This window comes from Oenanthe melanoleuca, chromosome 3 (genome assembly GCF_029582105.1).
Source record: "Oenanthe melanoleuca isolate GR-GAL-2019-014 chromosome 3, OMel1.0, whole genome shotgun sequence".
Taxonomy (NCBI): domain Eukaryota; kingdom Metazoa; phylum Chordata; class Aves; order Passeriformes; family Muscicapidae; genus Oenanthe; species Oenanthe melanoleuca.
In genome coordinates, this window is record NC_079336.1 from 92,572,867 (window position 1) to 92,589,984 (window position 17,118).

The following is a 17,118-nucleotide window of genomic DNA, read 5'->3' on the forward strand; positions in this document are numbered from 1 at the left end:
CCTTGTTGTGAATGGCAAAATGGAGCGTTTTGGCTAATTGCAGACTCTGTATTCATAAGGGATTGGCTTGCTTCTGGTTCACTTAAATGGTTTGTTAATTCAGCCTCTTCTTCCAAGTTCTTTGGGGACACATTTGTTTTAATTGAGAGATTATATGCAAGAAGAGGAGGGTGCAATAACTACAGAGATTTGTAGCCTTCAAATCTGACAGCCACTAAAAATAGCTGTGTTTATGCAGTGTAGAGGAAAATTGAGGAAAAACAGTAAAGAACTGAGTGCCAGCTATATTGATACAGGAAAATAGCTGTTAGCATTCTTCCAGCAAGTACTAAATATATCCTTCAATATTGTGTGGCTTTAGGGTCTGTTTCTATTTCTCTGCAACAACATCATACCTGTTTTGAAGTCATGAAGCTCTTTTATAGGGCTTTGAAAAGAGAGGTGTCTTGCTATTTATGGCATTAGAATTTAATGCTTAAGAGCTGAAGTAAATTTGTTCTTTTAAAGAGGTTATAGGTGGGCTATAAAAGTATGCTCAATTTCATTATATGCTGGTTATAGAAGGGGTTATTGGGAATAGTTAAATTCTTAAATCTGTCATAGAAATCTGACCCCAGTGAACAAAGACGTTTTTAAGGATGTGTTTTTGGGTTTATCTCCAAAATACTCAGAGAAGCTCATTGACAAACTGTGAGCAGGTGTGTGATATTTCATCAGATATTATATAATTTATCTAGCTTATTTCCAAAACAGAATGGAGGATGCAACTGTTCTGCAGCCAGGCATCTTCTGGTGTTTGGTTTGGGGAAAAAGTTTCTATATCATTAAAACAAGCAGGGTTTGTGTGAAACGGATCTATAGGATGCAGGGACACATCAGTCCTTGTTTCTATGGTGCTGTAGGATTAGATAAGCCCAAATTTTCTGGTTACTGGAAAATGATTGATTCAGCATAAAGGAGCTATGAACATTTATAGCCCTGAAGTAAAAAGAAAAAGGCTTCTTCTCTGAACCCAGCACCTTGTCAGGTCCTCTCAGGCTACAGGTGCCCCATTCCATTCAGTGCTGTGGGGCTTTCCAGGATGAATTCCTTTGTTTCCTGAGGATGTGGTTCCATGGCTCACTGCAGTGCTGGACACAATCTAGTGGTGGGTGGGAGCAGAGCAGCACAGACAGCTCAGGTTCTTGTGCTCACCAGCCCTGCTGAGGGCTGCAATGGGCAAGATTTTTACAGTCAAATATTTTGGTGGGGTTGTTAAAATATATTCTCAGTTACTGATGACAGCAATATTATTTAATTGTAATTTCAAGAAATCTATCTAACAGATTTATTCCTTATCTTTTAATACCTAATTGATACTTATGTTAACACTAAGGGCAATTAGGAATTTCCTAGATTAAAATACAGTCAAATTCATTAATCAAGCACTGTAATATTATTACTTTACCTTGGAGCAAATTTAAATTAAGTTTTGATTAGATTATTTATCATAATTTTTGAATTAATTCAATAAATCCTTACTAAGGAGGAGAGTTTATTGAACTTCTTGCTCAGTGATCACATTTCAGGTTTCAGTTTGCTCATGCCAGACACTGCTCAACAATTTAAGTAGCCCTTCTCCCATTATCAGCAAATACTTGTTTATAAAGCCCATTATGCTAGAGTAAGAGTGATTTCTGAACATCAGAACTGGAATTTAACTGGGAGGGAGTTAGGTAGATACAAGATAGGTTTTTACTCATTTTTCTAATGTTGTGCAGCATTTTAGTTAAGTTTTGCCTAAAATTCCTAAAACTGCAAATGTAAGAAAACACTGTACCAGAGCTCAATCCTTTTTCATTATTTTGTTGGGGGTTTTTTGGCTTTTTTCTTTTTTTTTTTTTTTAAACAGCTCCTGAGGGGATGATGGGAAGAGAGTAAATTCAGCAAGAATTCTAACTGCAGGCAAGGTGACATTAATCTCAAAGATGTTCCAGATGAACTTGAACTGTCTTGAAAAATGCAAACAAATATACAGACAAAAACCCCTGCAGAGATTGTATTTGAATAATCAAACTCTGCCAGTTCAGCACTCCAGTACTAGCAGTAGTAAAGTAGATAGTGAATTGGGAGCTGGGGTGTTTAAAACAAAACAAACCTGAAAACCTCTTCACCTAATATTTTTTGAAGCAAGTTTGAATGTTTTAGTTAGGTGGTTGGGCAGTGTCAGTGCTTGGTCTGGTCTTGTTTCTCTGTCACTGTGGTTTCCAGTGGAGCTGGATCTGCTGTAGTAATGATGGAAATTTATTCTGTATTCAGTAGTTCTGGTGTTTAAAAGGTTCAATTCTGCTTTTTACCACTTTGCAGAAGTAAAAGAAGTGTCTACTTTAAATTTATATTTGATTCTATATAACCTAATGCCCATGATAGTTATGTTTTACTGTATTTACAGGTTTTGGTAAATAACCAAAACTCATATTAGCTCAAACAGTGATTGTAGAAGCCATTCCATTCAGACTGAGATAGTGTAAATAAAATGTAAAACTCAGTGAGTGTAATACATAATGCCAGACACAGAGTCTCTGTACAGCTTTGTTTTGGTACATTTCAATATTTATGCATTCTGTATGAAAAGTTAAAATTACTCATGTGTGTGCAAGTGAAGTAACCCAGAGACATGAGCAAACAGGAGCTTGAAGGGCTCTGGGTTAACACCAGGGCTCAGCTGTGGACAGAGCACTCTGAGGATGAAGATAAGGCTTGATCCTGTGTCTGTGTCATGCCTGTTTGTCAGCACTGAATAGACACTCTCAAAGTTTGGACTGAACCCCACAACATGTTCAGTGAAACACTACTGAGCTCTTTGGATCAGCTAACAGGGAACAAGTTAGCTTTTAGGCTTTTCCTTAACGGCAGAAGATGATTATTTGAGTATGGAGGTTCTTTTTCTTTATATGTATCTAAATATGTGAAATCAACCTTGTTAAAAAGCCCTGTCTTTCCTTGTTTACCCTTATCCAGCTGACTTTTTTTCTCCCATATTTTGGATGAAGGAGACTGACCAATATGCACTAGAGTAATTGCCATATAAAATAATTTTTTTACTTGGACTTTGATAGGCTCCAGACCTTCACTTCCAGTGGCTCCTACCATTCATTCCCTGCTTGCAGAAGCTACAGTGGCCACTCTCCTTTGAGGAGTGTCAGGTGTCCCAGTAGCTCATTTCAGCTGACTGATCACATTCTTTTCTTAATAAATTTCCTGGTTATTACAAGGATCACTGTCTCTCTTGTTCTGCTTCATAGTCACTGGCAAGACTGACATGAAGTGATGGATTTTAGGAGTGTGGTTTTGGGTCTGTCTGTTGATTGCTTCATCGGGCATTTAGGGATTTATGGATGTGTGACATTCTTTTACCCAGTCTGCAGGCTGAGAGTCATTAGCAGAGCACTTCTGTAAGCCTATAGCATGGCTCATTAAAATGCTTAATGTGAGGTTATATAAGCAAATTTAGCAAATGTGATGCATAATCACAAGGAATTTTGAAAGTGGTGTACAACCATCCGTATTGTAAGGAATCATACTCTCTCCCTGGGGCTGAGAATTCTCCCAGGTGGAAGCTACAGCAGCAAGACAGTTTGTTGTGAAACTGGGAATAGCAGCAATGGTTTTACCTTGATAGTGCTTTAATATATCCCAGGTTTCCTCTTAACTGGTAGTGGACATTTAATCTTTGAAGCTTAGGTGCTTTGTTTTCTAAGAGGAAAACAGAATTTTCAGTCTAATCATAAGGCATTTTTGGGCTGTGGAAATGGCAGTGATATTCTGCCTTGCAGGAGAAAGAGGCAGATGTTTCCAGAGTTCTGATAAACTGCTGCTCAAACAAAGATCACAAAAGGGAACAAAAAATGGCAGCCTGTGACATTTTTGCTGTTAATAGTGATTGTTACATTGATGGAGCACATGAACTTTGTCCACTCTCATTAGAGACCAAAGAGTTCATCATTGTTACTGGCTTCTCAGTACACGTCCTGTTTCTTGATGTATCTAATCTCTCTCTTTTCACACCTCATCAATGTGATGGAGCTGCTGAGCTTTGAGTAATCTTCTGGGCAGTAGGAGAACTGTCAGGAGACCCTTCCCACAGAGTGGCTGGGAGCATAAACCCCAGTCAAGAGGCAACGTGGATTTCTTCTGAAGAGTCAACATAAAATTCTGTGTGTAGGAAAAATACTGCAGATACCAAGGTTATTCATTGTCTCCCTGTGACTCAGTGCAATAGGGAAGGTTATACCCAGGCAGTGTATAAAACTATTTAAGTAAATCCTATGTATTTTAAAGATTATTCTTATCATCTTTATTTTTTCTCCTCAATCTTTGCACTGCAATTTCAGAATAGAGTTGAATCCTTTTGATTGGATCACATTAGATAGTTTTGTCAAGATCTGAACTTCCTATTAACTGGCCTGATAACCAAAGTGAATCTGAAACAGGTGTTCATTAATCCTTTTTTTTTAAAGAGGTTTAAACATATGACCTATTATTGGGACTACAGTGATATTCTGAGTTAATATTATCAAATGAAAAAACTTCACATTTTAAAACTGTCTTAAGTCAAAAGGGTAGGTTTAGGCTGTTTCATTTGTCTTTCTGGAATAAAATATAATAGAGGAGCACTCTGCTTCTGTTGTCTTACATTTTGCCACTTTTTGAATTTTGCATTCTGTTTTCTTAGTTGGATACTTTGATCTTTTAAAGATTGTGTGGTGCTTCAGCCAAGATGACTTTCAGCAAGACTTGGCTCTCCTTTTCCTTTTTTGTGTTAGTGTTACAGCAGCCCTTTTGGTCTCAGGAAAAGAATAAAGCCTTGATGTGCCAGATGCTGCAAAAAACACATGGTAATAAATATGAATAACATTTGTTTACACTGGAAAGGAAAGGAAAGGAAAGGAAAGGAAAGGAAAGGAAAGGAAAGGAAAGGAAAGGAAAGGAAAGGAAAGGAAAGGAAAGGAAAGGAAAGGAAAGGAAAGGAAAGGAAAGGAAAGGAAAGGAAAGGAAAGGAAAGGAAAGGAAAGGAAAGGAAAGGAAAGGAAAGGAAAGGAAAGGAAAGGAAAGGAAAGGAAAGGAAAGGAAAGGAAAGGAAAGGAAAGGAAAGGAAAGGAAAGGAAAGGAAAAAGGGAAAAGGAAAAGTTGCACAGTTGTTCTGATGGTAGAAATCTTGTTTTTGGAGACCTACTTAATTTTGTGTTAGCTTGCTGTTAGCAGGCAGAGCTTGAATCTTTTCTTTTTAACTGAAGGTAAAAATTTGTTTGCTGTTTTTGAGGGGTCTGATGTTTTGTTCTGTCAATACTTGCATAGGATCTTGAATCTCTGCAGCAGCTGTTCAAATCCAGTCCAGCTTGGAGTCAGACTCAGACTACTGTGGTGACATTGATGATTGCTGGGAATTAAATTATCTGGTATTGTATGCTTAGAGGCTTGGGATGTTTGCTCTGCAGAAATAGTGATGAACACAGGCAATAAGATGGGATAGATCACTGTCAGCATCACACTGAGTATGAGCTCCACCCTTCTGCTGTACATCCACACACAAAATTAGCTTCCAAACTGCCTCAGAAGAAATTCCAGAGTTTGCATGCAGCCACTGGAATAAAGGATTTTGCTGTTTCCAAGGCAATTATTAATTATACCTGCAGATTTTGGAGGATGTAAGCCTGCCATGCTGTGCATATTCTGTCAATTAAGATTTGGACTGTGATTGCATCAAGCTTCATAAAACTAAATTCATTGAAGTTCTCCTTTGTTTGAAGTGCCCCAAAAGTTTTAAAAATATATTAGACTCTGAGCATATGTGAGAAACCCAAAACTGGTCTGTATTTCAGTATTCCATCCTTATGTGAAAGGTACTGCTAAACTTCTACTGCATAACAATGCCAACTTTATTCTGGCCTTCAGAGTGGCTCTGACAAGATATTTTTACATTAGGAAAGAGTATTTTTACACTGCAGGGATAAAATTTGAAGCTAGCTAAAAATATATTAGTACACAATTTTAAGTTTATGAAAACCATTACTTATGGTGGAGTTCTTTTCAGACAACTTTAACACAGCATCTCTCATTAGTCAAAAGAGGCAGGAGATAAATTCTAAATCTCCTGTTCATGTAAATAGTGGGGCTATCCTTAGGTTTGACAAGGGGAAGGAAGAAGAATGATGACAGCAGAAGTGGAGATACAAGAAAAGGAAGTAAAATATTTGTAATTGAAATATGACACGCTTTCACTAGCTCTGTGTTGGTTTAATTGTTTTCTGCAGCTTGCCTAAATGAGGAGGGAGTTAATATATTCACAGTGATTCACACTTAGTAGAGGTTTTGTTTGCACCAGAAGGATGAAGGACATAATGATTTTCCTGAATCTTGTGATAGATTTCCAGTGCAGACAAAACCTGGGCTTTCAGTGCCTTTGTTACTGAGCTGCCTTTTTCAATTCTGCACTCTGACAGGAAATTCAGTGCAGATCATCTAAAAGCTTCTCTCTTTCTCTCTCAAGTCTTTTCTGCCTACTTCTTTGTTACATCTGTTATCTATGAAGTGTGGAATTGGGCATTCCCTATTCAGTTAGTCCTTTGGGCACCCACATAGTTTGAATTTCATCAGAAAGAGTGGAACTTGGCACAGGAGCTGTTTTGCAGAACTAATAATAGAATTGGGATCAAAGAGCTGGCACTATTTATACTTTATACACAAATTATCCCATAAATTTTGCTTGACTAGAGGTAGTGCATCTCTTCTTCACACTTTCTGTTTTATTTTAAAGAGAATGCATTCATATTTACTAAAAAAAGTATTATTATTGCAGTAAAAATACTGAATATAATCCCTTTTGTCCTTTCTTTGGGTACAGTATCATATCTGGAAAGAAAGTCCTTAAAATAGGACTAAAGAACTGAGAGGAATTGTAGTATTTCTGGCAGGCAATTCATTCACTACTGACACTCATTGATTAAGTGAATTGGGCCAACACTATTTTTAGTCAATTTTACAAGTTCCTGAAACTTTTGAAAAGTTAGCACATAACAATTGTTATTTTTAGCAGTAATTGCCTAAGGATGTCTGTGTGCTTACCCAAGGATAATGAGAGGATAGATCCTGCTGTGTCTGCCAGGTGCTCATAGCAGGGGGAGCTCCTAAGAGGAGAAGTTATGAAAACTATTGCAAGAGTGAAGAGTTCAGGCTGGTGACTCACAGTTTGGTCCTTACCCCTCTTCTGCTCCAGGGGGAAAAAGTAGGATTTACCAGAGTGATGCCTGATGAAAACTGGAATATCCTTTGAAGGGAGATATTCATAGTGTTATTACTCATGAAAATATTTATGTGTAAAACTCTTTCAGCTTAACTGACTGTATTCTGCTGCTAGTCTCATCTCTGAGTGTTTAGTCAATAATCAAAGTGCCAAGTGTCACTCTGTAACTGATGACCTCTTGCTCTACAATTCAGCTTCTCCCAGTGCTGTCGTGGAGGATTTGTAAACATAACTCCTTACAGTGGGAGAACATCACAGGTAGCAGCAGAATAAGCTGAAGATGCAGCAGCAGAAATGTGGATGAGCAATGTTGTCTGTACTGTGCTCCTGAGAGCAGTGCACTTCTCAGCCACTTGGGGTGATGCAATTTGTGCATCTGTTCCTCAGAGCATGCTGAAATATTGACAGAATTTTACTTGCTAATGGCCTATATTTGCTCTAATTCAGTATGCAATAAAGCAAGTACTTGCATTTTAATAAAACAAAGGAAGTTAAACCAAAGGTTATGTTTGGCAGAATGCTCAGTGTGTGTTTAAGTTGGGATCACACCCTATAAAGCTACTATGCAATTACAAAAAGCAATATAATTCCTGGATGTAGAGCACAATGATTTTACACCCTATCTGTTTATGGATGCAGGTTTTTTTCTGCTGTGAGTTAAATGTCCTGCCTTGCATCTCATTGCTAATGTTTTCTGTAAAGCTGTTGTAGTGCCAGGGAAGGAAATGTCTTTCCTTCTGCACTGCACCAAATCTGCTTCCTCAGGCTGCCAGTCCTTGCACAGCCCATACAGAAACAGCCCTGGAGCAAACACTGAGTTTTCAGCACTTATGGAGGTGCCAATCTTGGGCAGACCCCAGGAGAAGGACTGAGGGCCCTTCCTGGGCTGTGCAGATGGCTGAACTTCATTTTGAGCATCCCTGAGTTCCTGCAGTCACAGTCCTGCCTGTGAGCTGGGGCTTTTTGTAGCTCCTAATGAGCAGCTGCTGTGCTAATTTCCACCCTCTGCAGTTTGGGGAGGGCAGGCAAAAGCAGCAGGAGCTCCTGGAGCAGCCCAGCTGTGGGGTGTCCTGGCTGGCTGTGCCTGAAATGCCAAAGTGGGGCAGGGCAAGGAGGGGTTTATTACCCCACTTTCTGCCAGTGCTGTGGGAATCAGAGGAGGTGGCACTCCAGGGTTGCTAACTCAGCTTCTGTTACTGGTTCTGCATTAGCTTAGGAAAAGGAAGGTCATAAAGATGTCTCCTGATCCCTGCTGAGTGGAAAAGAACAGTTTGCAGAGGAGATACACTTGTAAGATCACAGCACATCTGCCCTAATGATGTGCCTTCCAAGGATGGGGCACTTCTTGAATTGTGCTGGTGCCCTGCAGACCTTTCAGGCTTTTTTTAAATCTCTTTCATAACCTTTTTTACCTGTTGGCTGCTATGACCTCCCATGGGCTCTGCAATACCAAAATATTTTTAGATACTCCTGATGAGTGTCCTGTAAAGACCTGATTCTTGTCTGTCACTCCTATTGAAGTTATTACTGATCTTAAGAAAAAGCTTAAATATTCTAGTCATAAACTAGCTCCAGTGGAATATATAGAATGGAATATAATTATACCCATGTTGCAGAAGAGAGAAAGACAATGAGAAGTGAAATGATAGGCCTAAATATAAATGTGTTTAGTAGCTGAGATGGAAAGAGCATCCAGAAATCCTGTCTTTTAATATTAGATCTGCTACAGTGTCACAGATGGATATGGAGTGAGACTAGTAATTAGGCTCTTTTTGTTAGTCATTTCATTGTCTGGTATTTGTGCTGTGGAGTGACTTACATTCACATCCATTTAAAAGAAATGTTTAAAGGAATTCCAATAGCTCTTTAGAATAATTAAAATGCCTTCACAAAGCTTTTTGCTGCTTTCATTGTGATCCCAAGCAGTGGGTGAAGGGGTGAAAACACAGATGTTATATCCTTTTTTTTTTTAATTTGTGCCCTGCTTTTGATTTGTAACATTAAGTCTTGTGTGTGTGTATGCTGCTGTTCTTCCCCAGATAAAATATAAAGCTGTGCAGATGAACTTAACAGGTTCAGCTGCATGTTGTCTTTTTGATGATCTTCATTTCCCAGGCATTTTCTTTGAACTGCACAAATCTACCTATCAAACTGCTAAATACTTCTAGAGGTTTGCATAACATGGTTTTGAATTACTTAAAATGGTTTTGTTACATGTTTGTGTTATAACAATTTGATGCTACTGAATTAACAACTACCAAACAGTCTGTAGGGACACAAACAAGTGTGGACTTTAACAGGAGAATTGAAATAAATTGGACCTGAATATTTGGACAGAAAACCTCACTCTATTTACTGTGACAGCATTGTATTGGGCTCTAGGGCAGCCTTTCAGGACAAGTTTTGGAAGTCAAGTAACCCAAATCATTTAAAGTAGATTAGAAAGATACACTAGAAAAGTGGAAAAACTTGTCTTTCATGAGTAAATTCAGTGTTTCATGTGTTTGATCAGTGCAAACAGTATGCTTAAAACTGTTGGAATTATTAAGATGTGTGCTCTGTATATTTAAATTACACACAGCTGACCCTTCTTCTTTGGTTTGTGCACCATCAGGAGAAAACAGATTATTTATTTCAGAGTATGTACATTCCACATACACACACAGTCTGGGCTAAGGCACATGCTGCTACTATTTTTTGTGTGGTCTTGCTTTCTTTTTTTCACTTTCTTCACTACACTTCTGATATTTCTGGTCTGTGCTGTTCAGTTAGGGGAATTTTGGAGTGGTTAAATAATCTCCCTTTGATCTCAAAGTGTCTTTAACTCAGCTGACACTCCCCAGTAACCCAGGGTAGCTCTGGCAGGCTCTGTAGGGATGGGCTTTAACGTGTTATTGAAATAACTCCTGTGTCCTGAAAACCTTGGGTACACCTCCACCCCCTCTTTCCCTGCTGCTGAGGAGGACCATTTCTGTCAGCTTTTCTGAGGGATGTGGTGGGAAAAGCAGCAAATGAGCACCACAGTGGCAAGCTGCAGTCCTCCTCCAGTGCAAGCAGATGCAGGAGCCATAACCACTGCAATAAAGCAGTGTGCACTGAGATCAGACCTAACGTGGGGCCTGGGGGTGGCTCCACACATGCATGATGCTTTCAGGTCTTTTGCTGCCTTCAGGTGGATGGAAAGTGCTTTGTGTGGTTTTAAAGTGAGCAACTTGTTTCCTGTTGGAGTCAGTGAGTCAGGGGTCTCTCTGAATTCTTCAGAGAAATCAGAGTGCAGGGATTGGATTAAAGCCTGTGGATGCATTGAAGTATATTAAGCCACTCACACATAAAGTAGAGATGTAAGTTTAAATTTTAGGATAAGTCAGTAAGTTTTAGTATGAGCTCTAATGCTTCTAGTAAGTGAAAGGTTCAAATGCCAGAGTGGAAGTGCAAGTTCTAGTGAAGGTTGAAAAACATAGTAATGTTTTCAGTGGGGGCTCCAGGATGGTAGTTGTAGGCAGTGTTTAGACATAATAGAGCTATAGTAAGAATACTGCTGACATTTTTCAGATAGAACAAGATAGGTTGTATGAGTAGTCTATATGTAACCTATGTGTGCTAAGAAACTAGAATTCTAATAGGTGAAGGAGTGGTGGTCTGAATTTGCATCTTAGCTTGTTGGGAAAATCCTATATAAGAGTATGTATTGGGAGAGTTGCTGCTTTTAGCCACTTGCTCTTGCCTTTTGCTTTTGCTACTGCTTTTGCCATTGCTTTTCTGCTTGCCTTTTGAGACTGATGTGCTTTGTAATAAGATGTGCTTTGCCATAAATAACCTTTTTAGCAACTATTAGCTGCTTCACTTATTTAAGATAACCTGATGAAGTTGGTGCCAAGAGCATGGGAGGCTCATAACCTCACAGTTCCCTCTGGGCTAATCACCAGAGTTCTTCATGTTCCATGAAGGAGATTGAATCCCCACTTCCCTCCAGGATTTTCCTGCCCTCTGTAGGAGGAGAAGGCAGGCATTAAGAAGGGTACTTGTTTCACCTCTAGCAGTGTAATGAAGACTCTCAGAAGCTCTGGGTGGGTAGAGAGTGTAATGGCTGGCAATTTCTGGGTGCAGTGTAAAATCTGTGGTTGCAGTGCAGAGATTGGCATGCACAGGTGGAGACTGATGTAGACTCCTGAGTGTTTTGGGGGAAGGAACAGCAATTCTGTGAGAATGATTATTATTGTGTAGCACTCAGGAGAGTTGGTCTAAGCAAAGTGGTGGAAAGAAGCATCTTGACATTTCAGTGGCTTAAGAGTGGGAAAACTGTTTGATTCACTTGTTGCAATTGATTTTCTAACTGTGAGATTTAATAGCATTGATGAAGGGCTATTATTATTCCTGCTATAATATTTTCCCAGTTCTGTGTTCTGTGAGGTATTTTATGGGCCCTGTTCACTGGTGAGACAAACTGTAAGAGTCATTCCATGTAAAAATGATACAGTGCCCTGTAAAATCAAAATTACTTTTGAGAAGGAGGAGTCCATATGTAATAAACAGAATAAAGAGGAAGGATACAGACAGAAAAATACAGATTTCTCTTTTCTATAAGAACAACAGAATGTATTTAGGAAATAGGAAACAGAATAACATTATTTAGAACTCAGCTTCTCAACAGGGGTCTTCATATTCCTATAAACAGAAAGAAGTTGCTGATAGGTGCTTAAATTCAGTGCTTGATTTCCTGCTCTTAGTTCAGCCACACCTAGATGTCTATCCATAGCACAGCCTGCCTTATTTTCTTTGGAATTAGAGAAGGATCAATCTACATGTGCAGTGTGTGTGTACAACTTTGTATGAGAATGAATTCTTGGGGTGAGATGGTAATGAGTGTGATACCCACCTAAGGTTTTACATTTTTTATGTGAAGGATGAATTGTGAATAAGAGTTTACTGATGTGGACATTTACTTAACTACACAGTTATATCAGGGCAAAACTAAGAAAGTTACAGTGGTTTCTCTTTCCCTTGCTTATGTTGTAGCAAAAGGCATTTTTGATTAGCAGCAATTTTTTTTTTTGTCTAGAAGCTGACTTCCTTTTCAGGCTTTCCTGTGGTTTTCCACAGGGAAATATCAGCCAGCTGAATTTCTGGTGGTGAATTTGCAGTGCCATTTGAGTTTGGGACTCAAAGTGACCAAGTTGTGTCCATTAAGAATTGTGCTGCTATGCCAGTGTCTCCTTCTTCTCCATGTTTCATAACTATCACCAGCTTTATCTTGAGCTGTGTCAGAAAGCAGAGGTCTTTATTTGAATCAGGATGTTCTTGGTTCAAAATAGAAGTGTACTATTTATATCCTAACATGTTTACCATCTGACAGCTTCCTGTGCTCTCACAGGAATGAATTAAAGACATTGGTTTAATTCCTGTTGCAGTTATCTGTATCACTGAAGTTGCTCTTCAGTTGAGTACCTCAGCAGGAGCAGCAAGGACTGACTGCTGCTTGTTTCTCAGCCAGCTTTCTTCTCTCCAGGAGCTGAATCCCATGTTTGCTGAAGTTGATTTCAAGTTTCCATTGTTTTCAGAGACATAGTGTCAAACTGCAGGATGATTCTTACAGCCAAGAACTGAGGCAGTGTTTGATTTATTTACTTGACCTCATAAGCTTTGCTGTTAGTTAGTGCCTTTCTGTACTTCATGCTTCAAAGTCTCTCACCTCCTTTTAGATTTGGTCTCTGAAGTACATAAGCTAAATGCAGGCTTTGCAGGCTTTGTTTGCTTCTTTGCATGAATTCTCTCCAGAAACAGTGATCAGCAATGATCCTTTCTTTATTTATGTTTGCAGGAAAATACCACTCCATGAAAAGGGTGAAGAGACCCAAATGACCCATTTATGTTCTACCAGAAGTGTAGATAGATTTAATTTACACCAGAAATTGTGACTGGAAAGTGAGTCTGCTCCTAAGAGTCCTCTGCTTCCTTTGTTTCCTTTCTAGTTTCACTGCTGATTTTTGTGTTGTTTTTCAAGCTCTGCATAAATATTCACTGTGGGTTTCCTTCCCTGTTCAGCCAGCCCACTGATCAGGCACCAGGACTGCTGTCTCACTAAGTTTGTGTATTGTGTTGGAATCAGAAATCAAGTATGTGAAAATGAATGTAATATGCTTTTAAGTGTTGTGAGGTTTAGTGGGCAGATGTATATCATGAAGACCTTTCTTGTCTACAATTTGTTATGAAGATGAATCATTCTTTGGGAAAAGGTTATAGTCATGTTGTAAATCACATTCTAAAACAGAAAAAAAAAAAAAAAAAAGATCCAGCAGTGATAAATAAGTACCATCTGGAATCTGAACTATATAATTGTATTATGATTTGTCATCCATGTAAGATAAACCCTTGAGAATGTTTAGGTTGAAGGCACTGTCACAGAGACACCCAAATCTGTTAACTTCCTCAAGTACTGAAGTGAAATGAATTAAAACAGTATGTTCCATGTGAGGTGGAATGACTCCTAGAACCAAGATGATGGAATTCCTTGCAGCACAGCTGTATGGGAGTAGGTATTTGGAGAAGCTGTATAGTAAATTTTACCTTGTTAAAAAAAAAAAAATAAGGCTCACTTTAATTATTTGACAGATGATAATGAATTGTCATCCAAAAAAGCCCCCAAATGCCTTTTGTGACTTAATTTTGGTTGATGTATCTCCAAGATGAAGCAGTGGATGCAGATGAGTTGTGTATGAGTTTGCCTAGCTTTGAAAAATATGTACTGCTGGAAATTAGTCTTTTCTATGACTTGAAGAAAAGAAACAGAGATTGCTCAGAAAAGACACGGGAAGAAAACAAGAGAAGAAAGACAGCTAAGAAATGGGAAAGCAGTGAAGAAAGCAAAGTGCCTTTTGAAATAACTGCTCTGAATCAACATCACATACATTTCTGCTTCTGCCAGCTGCCCACTCATTTTCTCTTTTAATAGAAAGAATCGTCATGGCTCTGAAACAAGGAGTGTAGGGAGCCATGGATTTTCTTAGGAAGTGAGTTTCCTGTCTTAGTGGGTTTGTGCTTGCAAGACTGACTTGGTAATGGATTTGATCTCTTTATGGTGTATATAATATATCAAAATGGTAGAAACAGCACTTTGTTTTTCCAAAGACACTCCTCCAATACATAAGCAAAGCTTCAGGAATAGCTTTATTTCCTTTCTGAATGCTTCAGTAATAAAACTTTTTCTCTGAAAGCTCTTTTACTGACATTTATTTAGTCTGAAAATGTTTGTGTGAGGGAGGCATTAATATAATGTGTGTTTTGTAGGCATAAATCTGGAACACCAGATAGGACAGTGAGTGATTTATCCCATGTCTCTCAACCAGCTCTTGGAGTACAAACTTGGGTAGAACCTCAACAAACCTGCCCCTGGGTCTTGTGCTTCTTGCTCAAAGCTGTCTGCCACTGAAGTGTGTCTAGGGACAGACACATGCAAGACTTGCAGAGTTGATTTGTTCTCTGAAAAACTACCTAGGTGACTAAAATCAAAGAAGTATTTGTTGTACTGACTCCTGTCATTTCTCTTCCTTTCCTTTTAGCTGGTGCTGCCAGAATACTCCATCCACAGTCTCTTCTGCATAATGTTTTTATGTGCTCAGGAGTGGCTCACACTGGGGTTAAATGTTCCTTTGCTTTTTTATCACTTATGGAGGTAAGCCCTTCTTTTATATGCTGACTGCTTGTTAGCCAGCAGATTGTGTGAACAATGAAGGACAGTGATAGGAGTGTAGATGAGCATCTCTTGCCTCGAGGCTCTTGCTGTAAGCAGCTGAAACTTATATTTCTAGAGAAAAATGAAATTTTTTCATGATTTAAGATGGCTAAGGAAAAAATATAATAATACCACTGTGGCTTTCAATTATTTAGATGAATATTCTGAAGGGTGTCAGGATGCACTCACTGTGAGTGAGTGAAAACATGGGAGTGAAATAGGCTGGAATCTGAATGAGGAACTTGGTGAGGCTCTAAATACTTCACAGTTGAGGAGCTGTAAGACAGTTCATATCTGAAAAAACTTGGACCTCTTCATTCAGTACTAACAAGGAAACATTTTTATTGTAGTTGTGAAATAGAGACTGGGAAGGTTTGACAGATTTTTGTGTCTCTTCTTTGGCAGCATTTTGTTGGCTTTTTTTTTTGCAGTGTAAAGTAAGTTGTTTCTTTACAGTAGTGCATTAGTGAATTTCTGTTCTGCAAGGGAATTCTCTTTTAGAGACTCATGGAGCAGGGCTTGGAGTAGGTGAGGAACTGTTTCTCACACTGCCCATATGAAGAAGTGGGTGTGTTCCCACTCTGGATCTCTGGATTTTGTTTATATTCAGGAGGGGCTTCCAGAGCTGATCACATAAGACCTGCTGTTGTTTTCCAGACAGGCAGTGCAGCTGCTGCTGCTGCATCTTCCTCTGCATTCTATGGAGGATCAGCCTTCTGTTGCTTCTGAAAATAACCAAGAGACATCAGTGGTTGTCAGTCTGGAGACTTCCCTAGCTTTGCATTTTCACAATGTTTGTAAAAGCACAGATGATTTTTGTCTGTCAGGGTCTCTCTGTGTTACAAAGGTACATATGGTAGCAGAAAAATAATTCTGTAAAGAAGTCGAAATCATCATCTCAACCAGGAACTAAAAAGCAGTAGCTTTCTTGCACATTTTTTCTGTAAAAGCTTGGTAGTAATGAAGAGGCATATGATAAAGTGTATTATTCAGAAATTAGAGTGCCAGTATAGTTCTCAGAAAGCTAAAATAAATGAAGCTACAAATGCTTTTCTCCCTACTGTTCTGCTGCAATAAAAATTGAAATGTTTTATGCTGCTCTTTTGCTAAGGGTTAACAGTCCTCAGTGTGACAATGAGACCCATTTTAAAAATTTCTGAAAACAGATATATCCAAGAGGAAAATGATATCAACCTTTGGAGAGAAATTTTGATTCTTTATTTTCTATGATTCTTCATAGGCTTTGCTATAAGTACTCCCTAATTACTCCTGCTTTAACCACAGACAGGTTTGGGATCATTGTGTAAAGTTCTGCACAGAACCACAGGAAGACACTGTGTAATGCCTTCATCCAAGAGAGTTAAGCAAGATTTGACCTGTGGTTCTCCATAAAAGAACTTGTGATCTTATTAGAGATTGTAAGTGGCTGTGACTAACGCTGGAAGGGAGAAAGGCAAAGTTATTTTGAGAACATCTCCTTTCAAAGTTTGCTGCTGTTACTTGCTTACTTGCTTGGTGTTTTTTATATCTTCCTATATATCTGTTTATCCATCTGTAAGCAATCAGCAATCTTCTGCTTACTTTGTCAAAACAGCAGAAATAATATTTCCTCTGATTTATGCTGATCTTAGAGCAGTTTATTAACTTTGTTGAGGACTTCTTTTTTTTGTTTGTTTTGCTTTTGCTTTTTACTGCAAACTAACTGAGACCAAAGCTCTTTTGCCAAAGAAGTTATTTTGTCATTATTTTCTCAAACATTCAGTCATTTGCTGAGAATAATTAGAAATTTCTCCTATGTAAGAAGAAAAATATTTTCTGAAGAAAATTATTTAGATGATAAATTCTTGAGCAGTGCCACGTGTAGAAAACATTAGTCAGCCACTTCTTACATTACTCCATATTGACATTTTTCCTTTTCAGAGTTGGAGGAACTTAGCCAGCAGTTGACTGGGACTGTCACCTTTCATCATGTCTCAAATCAATTGTGTAGGTGCAGTAAAAGCCCAGTAATCCTTCCTCCAGTGATCACAAACCACCATGTATTGTCACTCACAACGTGCAAGTTATTAGTGGATAAGCCAGAAATAACTCTGTAGGAAGGGGAAAT

At 38.7% G+C, this 17,118-nt stretch overlaps 1 protein-coding gene across 1 annotated transcript in view; it reads left to right on the forward strand.

Moving 5' to 3' along the window:
• CNIH3 (cornichon family AMPA receptor auxiliary protein 3) overlaps nucleotides 1–17,118 on the forward strand; it is a 49,289-nt gene that overhangs the window by 24,080 nt on the left and 8,091 nt on the right. Inside the window, exon 4 of the mRNA XM_056487439.1 lies at nucleotides 14,839–14,951. Within this exon, the coding sequence (XP_056343414.1) occupies nucleotides 14,839–14,951 (113 nt within the window). The remainder of the gene's footprint in view (nucleotides 1–14,838; nucleotides 14,952–17,118) is intronic.